The 16844-nt window shown below is 45.1% G+C and overlaps 1 protein-coding gene across 1 annotated transcript in view; it reads right to left on the bottom strand.

Moving 5' to 3' along the window:
• The window catches only part of LOC146185518 (cubilin-like), a 124027-nt gene that overhangs the window by 80858 nt on the left and 26325 nt on the right, over positions 1 to 16844 (bottom strand). Inside the window, exons 19-26 of the mRNA XM_084606475.1 lie at positions 16234 to 16424; positions 13582 to 13738; positions 10399 to 10580; positions 7907 to 8075; positions 6582 to 6849; positions 5207 to 5337; positions 2379 to 2565; positions 98 to 258 (exon numbers count right to left, since the gene is read on the bottom strand). Coding sequence (XP_084462601.1) covers positions 98 to 258; positions 2379 to 2565; positions 5207 to 5337; positions 6582 to 6849; positions 7907 to 8075; positions 10399 to 10580; positions 13582 to 13738; positions 16234 to 16424 — 1446 coding nt within the window. The remainder of the gene's footprint in view (positions 1 to 97; positions 259 to 2378; positions 2566 to 5206; positions 5338 to 6581; positions 6850 to 7906; positions 8076 to 10398; positions 10581 to 13581; positions 13739 to 16233; positions 16425 to 16844) is intronic.

Below are 16844 nucleotides of genomic sequence, written 5' to 3' on the forward strand. Positions count from 1 at the left end.
ATTGACTGTGGCATTAAAAAAAAAAAAAAAAAAAAAAGGAAGAGGGAGCTCGGCTTTCTTTTGCTGCGCAGATGCATTTTCATGTGTGGGTTGCTACCTGTCAATGCGCTGTCGTAGTACACCTCGAATCCCGTGGAAGGCTGATTTCCGCCGGCCACGAAGTGCAGCCGGAGTGTGTTGGTGTCCGAGACGAAGTTGGAAGGCGCGTTCCGCTCGCAAAACCGACCGGCCAGCGGTGATGTCGGCTGTCCGCCATTACTGTAAAAGGAGTAATGAAGAAAATATATAGAGAATAGGCCCCTTTCATGATGACACGCAAAATCGCATGGACGTACTAACTCAATTAGAAAGTGAAAGCTCATACAAAAGATTGCGTGAGAATGTAACTAGATGTGAAAGAACTAAACTACTAAACTGTAATTGAGGTTAGAAGGCAACGCTACGCGGAGTGAGCATGTTTTAAAAAAATTCTACATTGTTTGGCAGCCTATATACTTTAATCGCTGCGTCAAGAAGAACAACTCTCTTGACTGTGTGGTCGATAAAGCGCTTTTATTGAGAAATGCTCAGACAGCTAACATACGTATACCACTGTTCAGTAACACGTGATGACCCCCAAACGCTGATCAGTTGTTTCATATGATTCTGTAATGCACCATCCCCTTCATTCTTTATAAAACCAAAACGCGTTCTGAGTGGCGCCATGAATGTTAACGCAACAAGGCGTTCTTAAAGCCTTGAGTATTCCTCTGGTTTGCACGTTTGCACGTTTTGTACTTGGGGAATGGACAGACTAAAATCCAGTATCATCGTCAGCAACATCAACATAGTTAAAGCTAAACCAAATTGCTATTCACAACATTAGCGGAAACAGTAATGCGGTGCATGAGACATTTTTATCAGTATGTTGACGATGTGCGATCATGCATCGGACTCATGCTCCACAAGGTGCATGCAGGTATTACGGGCCCACTGAGAGCTATAACAAGGACACACTGACAAAATGCCCTGGGCCGCAAAACTCCTGCCGGTGGTGAAGAAGCAGTTCGCTTTTGCTGCTTGTGGCGCAGCAGCAAAAGCTGCTGCGCCATGGCCAGTATGCTGTTCGAGTGACTTTAGACGTTCGAGTCTCGGCAATAAACGTTATTACTGTTTCGTGGCCGAGATCATAGCCTATAGCATGCTGCGCAGAGAAGTATGGGCTTGCGACACACAGGTAACCTTTGCGTCTTCTTCTGTGATTTATCTTGGATGCTGTACCCATGAGATCGCAAACGAAGAAACAAAGCTATTATCGACATGGCCAGCTCGATGCGTGCCAAGTGAAGCGGGGTAAGCGCGCGAGCAGACCCCCCCCCCCCCCCCCCCTCCCTGCGAGTCATAACACGTCTTCATGCATTGCTTCATCTTAGAAACAGTAAGAGATAATTCGTTCACATTCTAGTTGCTGCTATTTGTGCACATGAACTGTATTCCACTCGGACCCATCTTTCGTGTTGGTATGAATGCGCCCTGCAGCCTCGTATGGTTCGTTGTATATTACAAATAATTTTACTTTCCTGTTTACGTGCTTAAACCTAAACCGCCTAAACCGGAAGGGGAAAACCATCCTAGAGATTCCATCACCTTAACACAGCTTTGCATTTAGGTGAACGCCAAAGTTCTTTTACCATATTAGGTCGTGTAACCCCTCCTATCCTGTCCCTATTGTGGCTGATAATATCGATAATAAATAAATAAATAAATAAATAAATAAATAAATAAATAAATAAATAAATAAATAAATAAATAAATAAATAAATAAATAAATAAATAAATAAATAAATAAATAAATAAATAAATAAATAAATAAATAAATAAATAAATAAATAAATAAATAAAAAAAAATTAAATAAAAGACGCCGTTTCAGAACCGGCTCGGTTCCTTCTTCATGGTGTGACTACGGGTGAGGTGTAAGGTGTAGCTTGGCTTTTCAAGCCCTCATGTCGATGACCTCCGGGTCATTCCACGCGGGGTTTGCATCTCTGGTTTGCTTGCACTAACCGAATGATCCACACGAGGGCTTAAAATGCCAAGCTGCGCCTTGCCCATAGTCACGCCACGAAGAAGGAACTGAGCCGGTTCCGGAGTGCCGTGGTTTTCCGTAAAATAACTTGGTTGGCGCGTTATTCACATTTATCTTGAATTAAACTTCCCAACCAGACAGACTTCTGCCGAATGTTTTTCTTTTTTTTAGGACTTTGCATGTACGTAACTCTTATTTCCTACCCAATATGCTCCTCTTTAGAAAAGCCGGCGATGTCCTTGTTGTCAGGCGGAAGAGGAAATGGAGAAGGGGTGAAGAGCATGTTATAGTGGGGGAAACGAGCATGCTCACATAATCTCCAGGTAGCTGGGCCGGCAGCTGGGCTCGCTGGCGATGTGGAAGTGCGTGAAGTTGAGCCTGATCTGGCGACCGTCGGGTGCGTGCAGCACCCACACGCAGTCGCGCTCGTTCGGATACGGCCGCGGGTACATGGGCGAGCGCACCACGCCCTGGGACAGGTAATACTCTCCGCCGCAGGCTGCGTACAAGACGAAGGTTCCACAAAGTTAGGTAGGACAAAATCTTGCGGCAGCAACACTGGGGATTAGAGGTGCATCGTAGATAGTTTATATAGCACTGCGAATCTATATTGATACGTTGGTGGTTGCTTGGTGGTTCGAGCATCTGCCTCATGTGCGAGAGATGCGGCGCTCGACCCCAGTGTGGCCGGTTACCCATCGGTGCTAGAGTGGGCAAAAGCTTTCGCATGGCCTAGGGCTCAGTCAGCCTCACTGTCGTGAAACGCACTGAAAACGAGTCTTTGTTACTACCTCACGCAAAAATTATATCTTGTTCCTCTCTCTTTTCACTGTCAGTGTGTTACTACCTCACCCAAAAATTATGTCTTGTTCCTCTCTCTTTTCAATGTCAGTGTGCTACTACCTCACCCAAACATTATATCTTGTTCCTCTCTCTTTTCACTGTCAGTGTGTGTCTCATGGCAAACGATCGACCGCCTTAGATAGGTGGTTTAGTTTCATTTGCAGGGTTTAACGTTACAAAGCTACTCAGGCTATGAGGAAGCAAATATAGATAGGCCTAAAAGGATGCTGAAATAGAGGGCTCCGTCCACCACATCGCATAGCACGCGAGCTCATAATTGTGTTCCATCCGAAAGGGGCCGCCGCGCCGGGATCCGGTCCCGTGTCATTCGGTTCAGCAGTCGAGAGCAGCAACCACTCAGCCGCCGCGTCGGGGCCCTTGGATGAATGAATAGTCGACCACGCATCAACAGTCGGCCGTGATGCGGGCCTACCTGCACCCCAAATGTTTTGAGATGTTACTTCCCTCAACTATTCTCATATGCAGAAAACGCTCTCCTTATCCGGGTTTAGTAGACTGTTATCGAAAGATTGCGCAACCTATAGGATGCCACTGAGCTTTGCATTATATACAAGGCAAAGGTGCAATCATTGTTTCTTTTTTTATTTTCACGTGCAAAGAGCTTCTCAGAGTAAAACAAAATTCCTTACTTGCCGCTATCATACAAGGTAAAAAGTGAGCGACGGGTGCGATCGCTAACCTGCGCCTGCCAATGCTGGTCTGTATGTCTAAACTAAATTTTTGGTTTGCGCTGTATTTTACAAGGCCGAGTAAATGTACAGTCCCTCACAAGAACAGAATCTGTTTGAATACGTTTCTAGGTTTCGAAAAACATTTTTTTGCTATCCTTTTCCTTGTTCTTACTTTTCGAAGCTTTCTAATGATATGCATGCGGCGTCATCATCTCTTGAAATACCATCACATCAGAATCTCATAAAGAAAAAAAAAAAGAAGGTGCTGTTCTACGATCAGAAATTCTCTGAGTACTCAAGAAGTCCGGATGCAGGTGTTAACTATGGGACCGCCTTTTGTGTTTTTGCTTATGTAGAAAGCCTTTATTGAAAGTGAAACCCATTCAGTGATTGCATGATTCATTGAGTGATTAAATGACTGATAGATTATTTGATTGAATGTAATAGCGAACGGCCACTCGCCACAGACACTCAGTATGACTACGTGAATGGCGTTGTTCGTCGTAAGAGAAGGCGTGAGTGATCCTGGTTGCATTTGAAACCGCTGATAAGCGCACGGGCAACATACAAGCCCTGACATCCAGCATAAGAGCAGCTCAGCTATACCAGAGCATAGCTCAAGGAACTCACGAAGTTGGGCCTTTTGGTTTTCTATGGCTAAAAATTAGATCAAAATATCCTCGCTTTCTCTCTTTTTTATTGTACATTCCGTTCTTTTTTAATTGTTCGTGATTGTTATAGATCCAGGCAATTGTTACCAACTAACTGCATATGCCACAGCTGGAAGCATGAACTGTAATAAATTATGTCTACCCTTCCTTGATTTCTAAAGCCCAGTACAGGCAGATATGCACAGTGAGCAAGTACTACAAATTGGAGCAGTGCACACACGACCTGGCGCCAGTTTCTAACGGAGCTATGAGAGGAGTCAAGGCCATGTGCGGCAGATTTAATAGGAAAGTTTATCAAATTACAGTCGAGCCGATTCAGGAAAAGAATGACGGCCTCGTGGACTTTTCTGAAGTTTGTAGCAAAGAATCCCCTCTGCATTTGCATTAATTAATCGATTAATGAATAATTCATTCATTCATTCATTCATAGTTGTCCGGGATGACATGGCAAAAGACATATACTGCTTGACAAGGCCACGCCACCCGGACGGCAGGCGGCACCACGGGCTACAAACAAATTACAAAATTACACAACTATTAGGTTGGGTTTCTAAAAAAATTAACGTTAACATTACTATAAATCAGACCCCATAATCGAGCTGTATGAACATTCCAGTGCGATCATGTTATCTCTATCGCTACATTGACGCCGTGAGCTGTTTAATGGCCCCTGTAGAACTCATCGCCGCTGATTCGTTCACAACAATTGGGGCAAGGTCGACCTCGTAGTCTTTGTCCTGGTTAGCAACCACCCACTCTCTGGCCTATGTGATTATTATCGGATACCAGGTGAACGTGAGTTCAGTGGCATGGCATACAACATCTAAATTTAGGGGAATAACACTTTTGGCAGCGACATGAAAAGATCACTTTGGAAAGAAAAACAAAAGTAGAAAAACAAAAACAAAACAGGAGGTCCTTGTACGTCACCGACCTGTCCTCTCGTTGAGGAAAATAAAGTGAGCGAGGAAGCCGTCTCGTGTAACGCTGTCGTCGGTCCGGAAGATCACTTGCAGCTGTCTACCCGATGACGTCAGTGTGGGAGGAATCTTCATTCCGCAGTACCTGCGGAAAGCGGGAGACATCTAGCTCGCCTCATTCTTGACTTATGAAGCACAGTTTGCAAGAAATACCTCCGTGATTTGATGTTCTAATTCAGCCATTCAGTGGTATTTATCGCATGCATCCAAAACAGAGATATTGTTGCCGAGGATGAGCGGCTTGCTTAAGGGCCACTGAAGGCAGCTCCGACCGATTGTCATTGTGAGTAATAATAGATTCTCATTTTTTAGTTATGTTGGGGTTTGTAGGACAGCACAAAAATAATAATTGGAGTAGAAATTTTATTACAAATTCGTTGGACAGTTGTGAATGTGTTACATGAATGCTTGAGCGTTACCTTTGATGGGACAGCAAATAACGTTTCAGAGATTTTTTTTGCTTTTTTTTTTGCCTTAAACCTTTTCACTATCAGATGCAAATTCAGACTTGATAACGACTTCAGTGCTACTCTGAAGTTACTTCTTGCAAATCTTCGTTTTCTAACTTCTCCTCGTTGCTTTCTACAGCAACAGTTACCCTGTACAGTGTTTGGTAAAAATATACAGTAAAAAGGGCATCCCTCTATTCTCTGTACCAGGGCTTCTACAAGCAACCTTGCAATACCTAAGCTGCACAATGGTGAGTCGAGACTTGTCGCCGCTTGCGAGACTGCGAACGTTGGAGATGTGCAACGAGCCCTGTCCCTGGGCTTAGAAGCAAGACTAAAAAGCTCCCTCCCTCCCCCCCTCCCTCCCTCCCTCCCTCCCTCCCTCCCTCCCTCCCTCCCTCCCTCCCTCCCTCATCATTATCAGCCGGATTATACCCACTGCAGGGTGAAGGACTTTCTCATATTACTCCAACTAAGCCAGTCCTGTGCTAGATGCATCCGCCTGACCCCTGTAAACTTCTTAACCTCATCCGCCCACCTAACTTTCTGCCGCCCCCTGCTACAGTTTCCTTGCTTTGGAATCCAATTTTTTACAATTAGCGACCATCGGTTATCTGCAGATGCAACTGTTATATACTTTTCTCTTGAGAGATACCGGCCAGCTGCTAGTCATAATTTGAGAGTACTTGCAGTACTCGCAGATTATCCTCTCCCGCTGTTATCTGGAGCAAGTGATCTGACATAGCACATTTTCGTTGCTTTTTGCTGCATCAAAATTAGTGTTTTTTTTTTCTCTCTATTTTCCGCTACCCTCGCTGTAAGCCTCCCTCGCGTCAAAAGAAAGCTGCCAGACGCTGCGCTGTCGCTCGCACGTGCGTACCTGCCGATCATCTGGTCCGAGGTGTCATGTATCTCGACGTAGTCATACGTGCAGTTAGATGAGTCTTCGAGCACGAAGTGGGCGAAGCTGAGCCGGACAGTGTGTCCTGGCGGGGCGCGAAGAATCCATCGGCACATCAGGTTGTGCCGGTAGGCACCTGATGTGCCGCCGGCTGAGCTACCGTCTTCGCCGTCGCTGTAGTCGTTCGCCGAGGACCGTGTGGCGGGGCTCGCCAGGTTGCCGGCCTCGGTCAGTACGCCGCCACAACCTGAGCCCGTTACGTCGGAGTTAACGTCATTGTTCGCTTCAATTTTGTCATTGACTAAATAAATTATGCAGTGGCACTCAGAGAGCCTCTGCTGCCGGGTATGCTCTATACTTACACAAGTTCTCCCCTGTTCCATTCCACGTACTATTAGACAGTTTAAGCATAACGTCATCGTAAGTCACTACGCGTTACCATGACAACACCGTACAGTGATACCGCCATCGCCGGGGAGCAAGCAAGGGCAGTTTCAAAGAAGCTATAGTTGCCGTGGGAACGTAGCTACCCTCCGGTTGTAGTATTAACCGTGTACTGTAATGCTATGCAGAATCTACATTTTAATGTAGAACCGTCCGCACAACAACCCGCAAAAAAGTGTCAGAATCTGCATAAGAATCAAACGAACTCAGTCATCTCCCGTCAACGCACTATCCGGGAAAGCAAACGTGTCCAAAACACTGCCTCCTTGGAGTAGAATATTGTCTCCAATGAAGCAGATGTGTCCGTTGCTAGCAGACGGTGATTCTACAAACGCGCTTCCGAACGGTGTGAAATGTTGTAGCTTCTTGTCTCTCTTTTTCTTTCTCGTGAGGCCTTACAGGCTGACTCGGAATAACTAAGCGCTAATAAACTCTTTGGCAGGCTTGATCTTGGCTTTGGCTTGATCTTACTGTTCTGGGACACGGTCATCAGCATGGTATGCCTCTGTTGGACAAAAATGTTACTTAACTAAAGACAAAGATTCCGTTTCAAGAAATAAAGCTTGCTGTTTAATATTCTGAATAAAGCCTGTTTCTTTATGAAAGGCTCCAAAGGTTGGCTGTGAATTGCCTCAACCTGCATCAGAAATAATGCGGCGTCTAGAAGCCAGCGCGGGCTTTACGTGTTCGTATTGCAAGGCTTGCTTTCATCATTGTAGCTTTCTTTTTTTTTTTTTTTTAGGTTTGCTTTTGAAGAACGACACAAGAATGATGGGGCATGCACAAAACAACCTATAATAAACATAGCAACGAAGGTTGCTTGTTTGCAAGTGAGCTAAGACACCAGATTACGGGCTTACCAATGTCGACCGCAGTGTAGTTGGCCATGAAACCGTGGTGTTCGTTGGAGTGGTCTGTGTGGAAGACCAGACGTAGCTGGTTGTACGCTGAAGTGATGACCGGCGGTGGCGTGGAGCCGCAGTAGCGGCCTTTTCGGCTATAGGAGCCGTTCCGGGCTGGCTCGTTTATCTGTGAAATTAATAAAATATGCTTAGAGAGAAGAGGCGATAAAAGATTGTACTTCGGTAACAGTGGGACGTTTTAGGTAAAAGCTGAGCAGTTGTTTAATGTTACCGGTTTGATGTTACGCGGAATTGCTGGATAAGGCGATATGTTGGTCCTACAAGCGGCAAAGTTTCCAAGGTATTCAGAACATATCCTGGAAACACGAAGGCACCAGGAACATTCCTTGCCTTGGTGGCCATCTTCTACGTGAGCCATACCTTCTCCTACCCTTTTGCGCACGCTTAGTCAGTCCACAACTCCGTGACAAGATCTTGTTCAGGAGTTAAGATCTTGGCTTTGAAGACAGGAGTCAGCTACCCCAAAAACAGTAGTGCCTGCTTTGTTTCGCCTTCCTTTTTCACTCGTATAGGAGTTTCTCAACCAAGTTACCTTTGGTAGTAATCATATCTATATTGGTTTTCGATATCACACAATTAAGTGACATCGAAAAAAAAAAATTGTGAACAAAGTTAGGTGTGCAGTGCCGACAAAGACGTTCGAGGCATCACATGCAAAGTGCCCTGCATCTACTTTAATATTTGTGCTTGACTTTGGTTTAGTGCTACAATAATGTTTACATTAATTTTCATTAAAAAATTCGTCTGGGGCGTCGTACAGAACTGGTGGTCGACACAAGCCACTGATAGTCGGCACGCCAGAAGCTTTTTACCGGCAGCCACTTGCATTAGTTTGGTAGGCTATCATCAATGTCTTCTACCCGACCTGAGCACAGATGAGCCTAAGCATTGTGCCCTTCCAGAAGTCGTAAACGAAACGTGCCTTCAACTCAGCCCCATGACTTAAAAGCACAAAAATAATATGCAGAAAATTAAGCTCTGCCTTTAGAAGTGCACTAGAGACATATATACATAGCTCATCTTTGATCGCGAAAACCCAATTTACATGCAGCGAACGTTCTTATAGACTTCGAAATAGTGCTCTATGTAGTCGATGTTTCTATGAAAGTGGGATGAAATTCCCCGCTGGCGTTTTTGTTTGTTTGTTTGTTTTGCCCATTGCAGAAATTAGGAGGAGTCAACCAAAGAGCGCAATGCCCTTCAAGCAATCGCACGGCGGCCTGCGCCTTTGCCATCGGAGGCGTAATACGCGGCGGGTTTTTGTGAACATAGTTCGCTTGCACCGGGCTTGATTCTAAAGATTATTTTTGCTGTCTTCGCGAATTATAGCATTTTTACTGGCCACAACACAACTCTGAGGTGGGGTCTCGCGCAGGCGAACAATGCATGCGTATTTTTATTTGAAGCTATTTACTAATCCCAAGCCCCGCACCCTTCCTCACACGAAAAAAAAAAAAAAAAAAAACGAAAACAAAAATGATAACGAAATTTTCTGGACCTTTTTTAGTGCACCTTTAAAAACATATGACGCCATGTATGTTAATGGATTCCGTCCACGGTTCCTCGTGCGGATCTTCTTGCGTGTACACTTTTATATTCACTTAACAATGAATACCGTAATTTGTTTTTCTATTTTCTCGCCCGCATCCAGTCACATACACTCGTTAGGTGCCGCATTGTGTGCAAGATCCCTCGACATAGATATAGAGCCCTGCTTTAGGTATGCCTAAGAAGGTGCTTGCGTGGCCGGAGGCAGAGTGTCTATTTCAGAGTTCAAGGGTCCCGGTGGGTATAGATGCGATCTAAACAGAGTTACACAAGTTGGCAGCTTCTGCTAACCCGATGTAATCGTGGTATCCTGACGTCACCTGACCAGCTGACCAGTCAGTGCCTGGTTATATTCCCTGCAGATTATCGCCTTCCAGAGGGTTGCTCATCGTTTCTATAGCTCACAACGCTGAAAGTGCCCACGGATAACGCCGAGAACTACGATTGTTTTTTTTTTTTTTTTTGGGGGGGGGGGGGGGGGGGGGAAGATAGGGCCTTAAATGCTATCGCGTTGAAAACTCATGTACTCACTACATATCTCCAACTAGCATGACAACAATGCTCCCACAAAATAAAGCGTATTGCCTTTGCATTTTCTACATACAGTTCCTGATAGGTCCGCTATAAATAATCGCAAAGGGCGTTGCAAGTGCTGAAGATATGAGTTTTTGCTCGAGGCTGCAATAAGTAACCAAACGAACCTCCACTGCTCAGGTATGCACCACCGCAACTAGAAACACAGATATTAATCGGTCGAAGTCCATCGATTGCATCAGTATATTTGCCGAGCGAGGGCACAATTAACACTTCCCGAAACCTTGCGTTCGAAGTTCGCTAAGGCTCGTGCGCGAGTTCTTCGTCACGGTCGCGTTCGTGCCCACCTCGAGGTAGTCGTAGTTGCAGTTCTCGTCTCGTTCTACGTCGAAGGTCTGGAACTCCAGTTTGATGACGTTGCCCGGGGGTACCTGGATTGTGTAGTTGCAGTGACGGTTTCGTGGATACACCGACGGGTAGCGTGGGGAGGTGAGTTCGCCTTGGAGGCCCGTCCAGCGACCACCGCACACTGCGAAGGGGGATATTACAACAGGTTAGAAAAGCGAGGACCTGTATCACTCGAAGCTTAGGGCAGCTCGAGGGTATCTATTTAGGTGAACTGTTAAGCAACGGCCTCTATCTCGTCGAACCCGCAGCAGGCTTTAAAGGCTCGTTGCTAGGTATATAAAAACCTAGCTTGCTCAGAGTAATTCGTAGACATCCGCTACGGCGTCCTCGTAGCACAGGTCCCGCCCCAGTACAATAAATCTCACAACATAAAATTGTCTTTACCTCTCTTTCAGAACTAGGTTTGTACTAGGTATGTATTCATAAGGTACGCGGAAGAATTTTGTATACGCGGTAATATTTTTTTCGTTTACCAATTTGATTTTTGTTTTACAAGAACAAATAGTAGCACGTTAAGCTTCGCCTTAAGAGTAGACGCGGAAGCGGCGTTGACACCACCTTTCATCCAGGAAATTAAAAAAAAAAAAAAAAGATTCAAATTTAAGTTATTTAAATCGTAAAATTATTATTACTCTAACATCAGTACACATAGGAAACAGTAAGTCAAACGCAACACAACTATAGTTCAATAGATGCCTCTCTAAGGCGCTTGGTGCCAACCACCCTCAGTGGCCTATGCGTTGCATGCCCGCTTGGCATGCGAGGCGCTGGGTTCGAAACCTAAGAGTGACGAATTTATTTTGTTGAATTAATTGTATTATTTGAAATTCATTGAAATACTTCAAACGGGGGAACCTCATCGCCAATTTTGGTTTCGTTCGGATCCTCTCCCATCTCATTAGCATTATTTGAATGTGGGCCGCTCACAGTTACCGCGCGAGGCCATGTGGTTGCGACGTCACGACACTGTCGACTAATCAGGATTTTTGCCGACCGCTGTCTACAGCGGCGCCAGCTTTTCAGCAGAACTATAGGGCTAATGCGTAAAACACTGCTAGGGATGTCTGTGTGGTCTGCGCAGTCTGTGCAGTTGTATTGCGTAGCAGATCGGACATTATACGTGACAGAGCTTAGTAATTACAAAAATAATTAGGTAACAGTAAATACCTTTCTTATTTGTGATTTCAGGAGGAAGATTATGCTAGAAATGTGAAAGCCATGAAAATTAAAGGTGAGCCCAGCTTTTAATGTTTCGTAATCGGCGATGTGGTTTGATACAAGATTATCATAGGCATTTGCAAGCTCGTTGATTTCGTCTTCCCACATTGTGTATTGATAATACGGGGTATAATCGCTGAAATGAAGCTCTTCTACTTCATTAAATGCACAAAAGTCGTCAGTATTGGAAGCATAAAAAAAGAAAGTGAGTCTCTTATATTATTATACAATGCATGAAATCCAGCTGAACGAGATTTAAATAAGGTATTTTTGACTTTCCGCATTTTCAAGCACGTTGTCAATTTAGAAAATTATACAACTGGGCTAACCTTCGATGATGACGGTCTTGAATTTCGGAAAACGATGTTGCCTCCTTAAGGCAAAATTCAAGACTGGTTAGAAAGCTTTACCTAATTCATTAAAATGTTGAGCTCTAGTCACACACATTACGTCCGCCATGTTTGCACCTGCACAGACCGTGCTGATGTACCTCTCGCAGGTTTGAAAATTAAAATTTGTAAATTAAAAAAAAAAACGTGCATAACATTAGCAGTCAGTTTCATGCAGTCCATATGAAAATGTTTCACATAACTCCTCTGTGCGACAATATGTTTATCTGCGGCTTCTTGATAATTTATCAGGCTTAATAAGCAAGGGCAGTAGAGAGAATTTAAAACAGCGCGAAAAGATTCAGCTTAAGAGTTGTCTTCACCACGAAAAAGGCTGGTAACTTGCGCCCATTAGAAGCATTGAGATTATTTGCTGTTGGTCATGGCTGGTGGTCTCCGCCGCCACATTGGGATCAAAGCTCGGGAACGAAAGGGGAAAAGAGCGCGAAGAACAGCTATGCTTAACGAATTGTTTACGAACAAGACGACGATGAAACTCCCTGGCATAGAAAATAGATGCGCATCAATTAATGTTCGAATTTCCCTTGTATACCTTATTCTCGAATTATATCGACACGAACGTTCACGTCATATCATGACGATTTCTTGTGTTCTCATTCATACATGCCAAAGCGGCCCGATGTAGGCAGCTGGTTCATTGTTAGCAGGTAGAGCAGGACAATTAATACGCTACGACTGAGTAACAAACCTGAATAAGGTTTTTCGTTCCTTCAATGTGTTGACCACCGTCAACAGAGACGTCATTGTCGGCGTAGAAAACTGCAGTCCTTTCTGTACATACTGCCACGATTGTAGCACACGAAAATATTATGTGCTTTTGATTTTAGGCTCACCGCTTTATCATTTTCTTTATCGCGCAAGATGCTCCCAGATGTATCTCAAATGATTCCAGCCACAATAATTCAATTTGTTCTGGTAAACTTTGCGGCTTTGTCTAGATGTTTATTCGCCGACTTTAAATTGAGCGCCGAGGAGCGCAGCGGGTTCTTAGTTCGACGAGAGATGAGTACGATTGCTGCTATCGACGCCACCGGCTTGGTTAATTCTTTTGTGGACGCATGTAAGCCCAGTAAAGACTTTCTTTCAGTGAAACCCTATTGTCCTCGTTTGAAGCCTATGGTATTGTCACCACCACGTGACAATACGCACTGTTCACAACTCATGCACAGTCATGCAAAACGAACTTTTCTTGAAGCGTAATACAAGTGAAACCTGATGAACAAAACTATGCGATCTTGGTTGACAAAGTCTTAAGAGTAACACAGCTGAAGTTTCATTGCGACAGCGTGAAGCTCCGTGCTTAGATGTTTAAAAAAAAAAAAAAAAAACAGGCGTGGACTCTGCTGTATTTTCACCCAGAAGCTTGAATATTTGCGCTTCTGGGTTCGAGTTTCATTTGAAGCTGACGTTAGGAAATTGTGCTGATTTTGTACACCGCAAAAATGTGGTACGCGCATCCCCTATACGAGCCCGAAGGTACAAGTATCCCCTCACCTGTCTCGTAGATGGCGCTGAAACCTTGCAGCCGCGTATTCTCGTCTGTTTTGAAGCGGAGATACAGCACGCTTCCTGTCGAGGTGACGGCTGGAGGCAGGCTGTCACCACACGCGCGGCGTAAGAGGGGTGAACGGTCATCGCTGCCGTCGAATATCTGCGGAGTTAATATCATAAGAATAAGGGACAACTTAAGGTGCCCTTAAGGAATCGCAGTGACAAAAAGTACGAATGACAATAAAAGCAAATAATGGGAGAAAACCGAAAACTATACAGCATGACTGGGTGCGAGGAAACGCACAACTAAATAAACTTTTTTTGCGCCAGCAGAAATGCAACAGCCCCACGCCGCGTCGATTTTAGACGCCATTACGAATAGGATCATTGTTGTGATGAGGCGGGTTACGTCGCCCTAAGGTGCGTGAAGGTTTGCGTACCACGTTGGGAATTATGCAAGGAAGTACAGATGTGGCAGTTTTGTTAGAATACAGGGCCTTGTATATGGGCTTGTCGCCGTTTTGATAAAATACAATGGGATACTAACCAATCTACGAGGTCTTGCTGCGCGTGCTTAGCTTTCAGTGAGTGAAACACAACATATATCTTGAAAGGAAAAAAAGGCATAACGAACACAAGTTCCTTTTGTTTTATCCCTTTTCAAAGCTTTACCTGTGCCGTCGCTTTGCCAGCATGATGGAAGATACAAAAGGAGGCAAAGTGCAGCACATATGCAATATCCATGTCTGGCAAATCACGCACAATAATGCAGACCTCACTTTATATATATTTTTTTTCCTCATGAAAACGCATTTGTGGTTATATCATGAGTCGAAATGTTTCCAAAGCAAAAATTACACTCTCAGCGATGTAACAAAATCCGCCCTAATGTCAAAGAAGCCGACTAGGATGGACAAGAAACACATCAACAAGGACAAGCAAATGATTAAGGATTTAAAAAAAAAAATAGAATGCAGCTCTATCTCATGGTGACGTCAGTAATAATAAAAATGACGTCATGGTGACGTCAGTTTTGGTTGTTAAACATCATCAGATGTGACGTCACATCCGGTCAGGTCGATCACGTCACCAGGAGATGACGTCACAATCTCGCGGTATCCCGCGGAATCTTGCAAAGTGTGACACTTTTCGGGTACGCACGCACGCAGGGACGGACACTCATGAGCCTACAAGATCTTTCGCCTTAAAAATTGCTTGGACCGCCGCAATAGATCTGTGGTCAAGACGCTCAGCTACTGAACTAAAGTTCTCGGGGTCGAACCTGACCGCGGTGGCCGCGATTCAATGGAGGCGAAGTGCAAAGACGTATGTGTGCTGTTAGATGTGAGTGCATGGTAAAGAATCCCATATGGTTTAAACTATTCCGCAGCATTAAACTGCGGCAACTCTTTCTCTGTTCTTTTTATACTCCAGCTTTCCTTCCTCCCATCACGACGCGCGCCTTTACTTTCATATAAGCCAATTTTTATGGCGCACCTCATTCTCGAATGAATAAAATTCCTACCACCAGACATGTGTTTTCACACCGCGAAACTGATTTCGAATAATACGTATCTTGTATCCCACGTGTCACTCTGCAGTTGAGAGAGAGAGGTGGTGGCAGAGTGAAACGAGACGGGCGCCTTAGCAGAGAGTTCAAGAATAACAGAATTACAAGAATAAGAGCCTCACAAAGGCGGAGGAGTGCGTTCTCCTTCGCTTTTAACACCAAAACTTTACTGTGCCCGGCAGTATTAAAATACTTTCACCCCGCTTGCACGGGAAAGTGCCCGCACTTTGATGAGAAGTCCTCGGACATTTTCCACATGGTGTGGGCATGTAAAAAAAAAAAAAAAAAAGACCAATCTAGCCCTTTTACCCAAACCTTCGCGGGAGGACTGGAGGCAGCTTTGCTCGGCTGCTCTGACCTGACAGCGCAAAGAGCCTGATGACGCAGCATAGCCTCTTGGCTTATCGTCTTATAACTGGTGTCACCCCCCTCCCCCCCACAAAAAAAATAAAGAAGAAATAAAATCAATAACGAGCAGTGTTGTGCTACAAAAAATAATCCTCAGATGAGTTCTGCGAACTGCGCGAGAGACCGGTTGGGCGATTTGTAAGGTATAACGTTCTGAAGCGATTCATGCTGAGACATGCCGTAGTGGAGGGCTCCGGAAATCACAATCGCCCGGGGTTCTTGAACGTGAACAAAAACCGCACAATACGCGGACGCCTTGCTTTTCGCCTCCATCGAAAAGCGGATCGATCCCGTGGTCTTGGAATCAGCAGTACCACTCAGCCACCGCAGCGGGGACACGTGAGAAGCAGCGAGATCATAGCCAGTATATGAATGCAGTTATAGTTAATCTTGGTTCTCCTAAACTAGACTGCCAAAAAGTTACGTTAAGCATATCGCTAGTTACTGGTAGCTAAGGGCGTATTACTTAGAAGCACTTCATTTGTTGCGTGCGAGCTATCGACAAATTGCAACTACTCGCAGCAGCCACTGGTTTCTCCGTCACAAATATAACACCAGCCCATGCAAATCGCTGTGACGAGCCTTCGACAGTCAGGTCACGCGCGCAAACACAGCGAGCAGAATTCTGAATGAAGAACAAAGAAAGCGCCGTGGCTGCGTCACAGTTGTAGCCGTACCTCGAGTGCATCCCATCGGCAGTTCGGGTGGGCCTCGAGTTCGAAGCTCTCGAAGCGGAGTCGCAGCCGCTCTCCCGGCGGGGCGCGTATCTCCCACTCGCAGAGCAGTCCGTTCTCGTACGGGTTCGGGTGGCCCGGCGAAGAGAAGCGGCCCTTGTCTCGTGAGAGCACACCACCGCAGCCCGGAATGGCTGCGATTGAGGGATCCAGGAAGTGTGTGTGTGAATGTGACGGTAACATATGGTATTGCGACCGCAGTGTAGCATGGATGCAGTGTCATCTATTCGTACGGAACTGTGTTTTAGGTGCAGGTGCGCTCGCGCAGAAGAGGCATTAAACTTAAGGAGCATGCTTGTCTGTGCATGCTTGTCAGTTCACCAAGTAGAAGAGAACTTATAAACATAGAACTCTATATTCCCGCCGGTAGGCGTAGTAGTCCATGACGTATACACGCCTACAACGTGTATTCAGCTATTCCTCACCAGTTGCCCTCTTTTTGTTAAGCTTCTTTGCTGGAACAAAGCTACAGTATAACAATATAAGCGTTTATGTGCCTACCGTTCTTACTGGAAACCGTTCAGTTACCTCCTATATTTTATACGATATACTAG

Source organism: Amblyomma maculatum, chromosome 6 (genome assembly GCF_055883805.1).
Source record: "Amblyomma maculatum isolate TAMU_Amacu chromosome 6, ASM5588380v1, whole genome shotgun sequence".
In the NCBI taxonomy this organism is placed as follows: Eukaryota; Metazoa; Arthropoda; class Arachnida; order Ixodida; family Ixodidae; genus Amblyomma; species Amblyomma maculatum.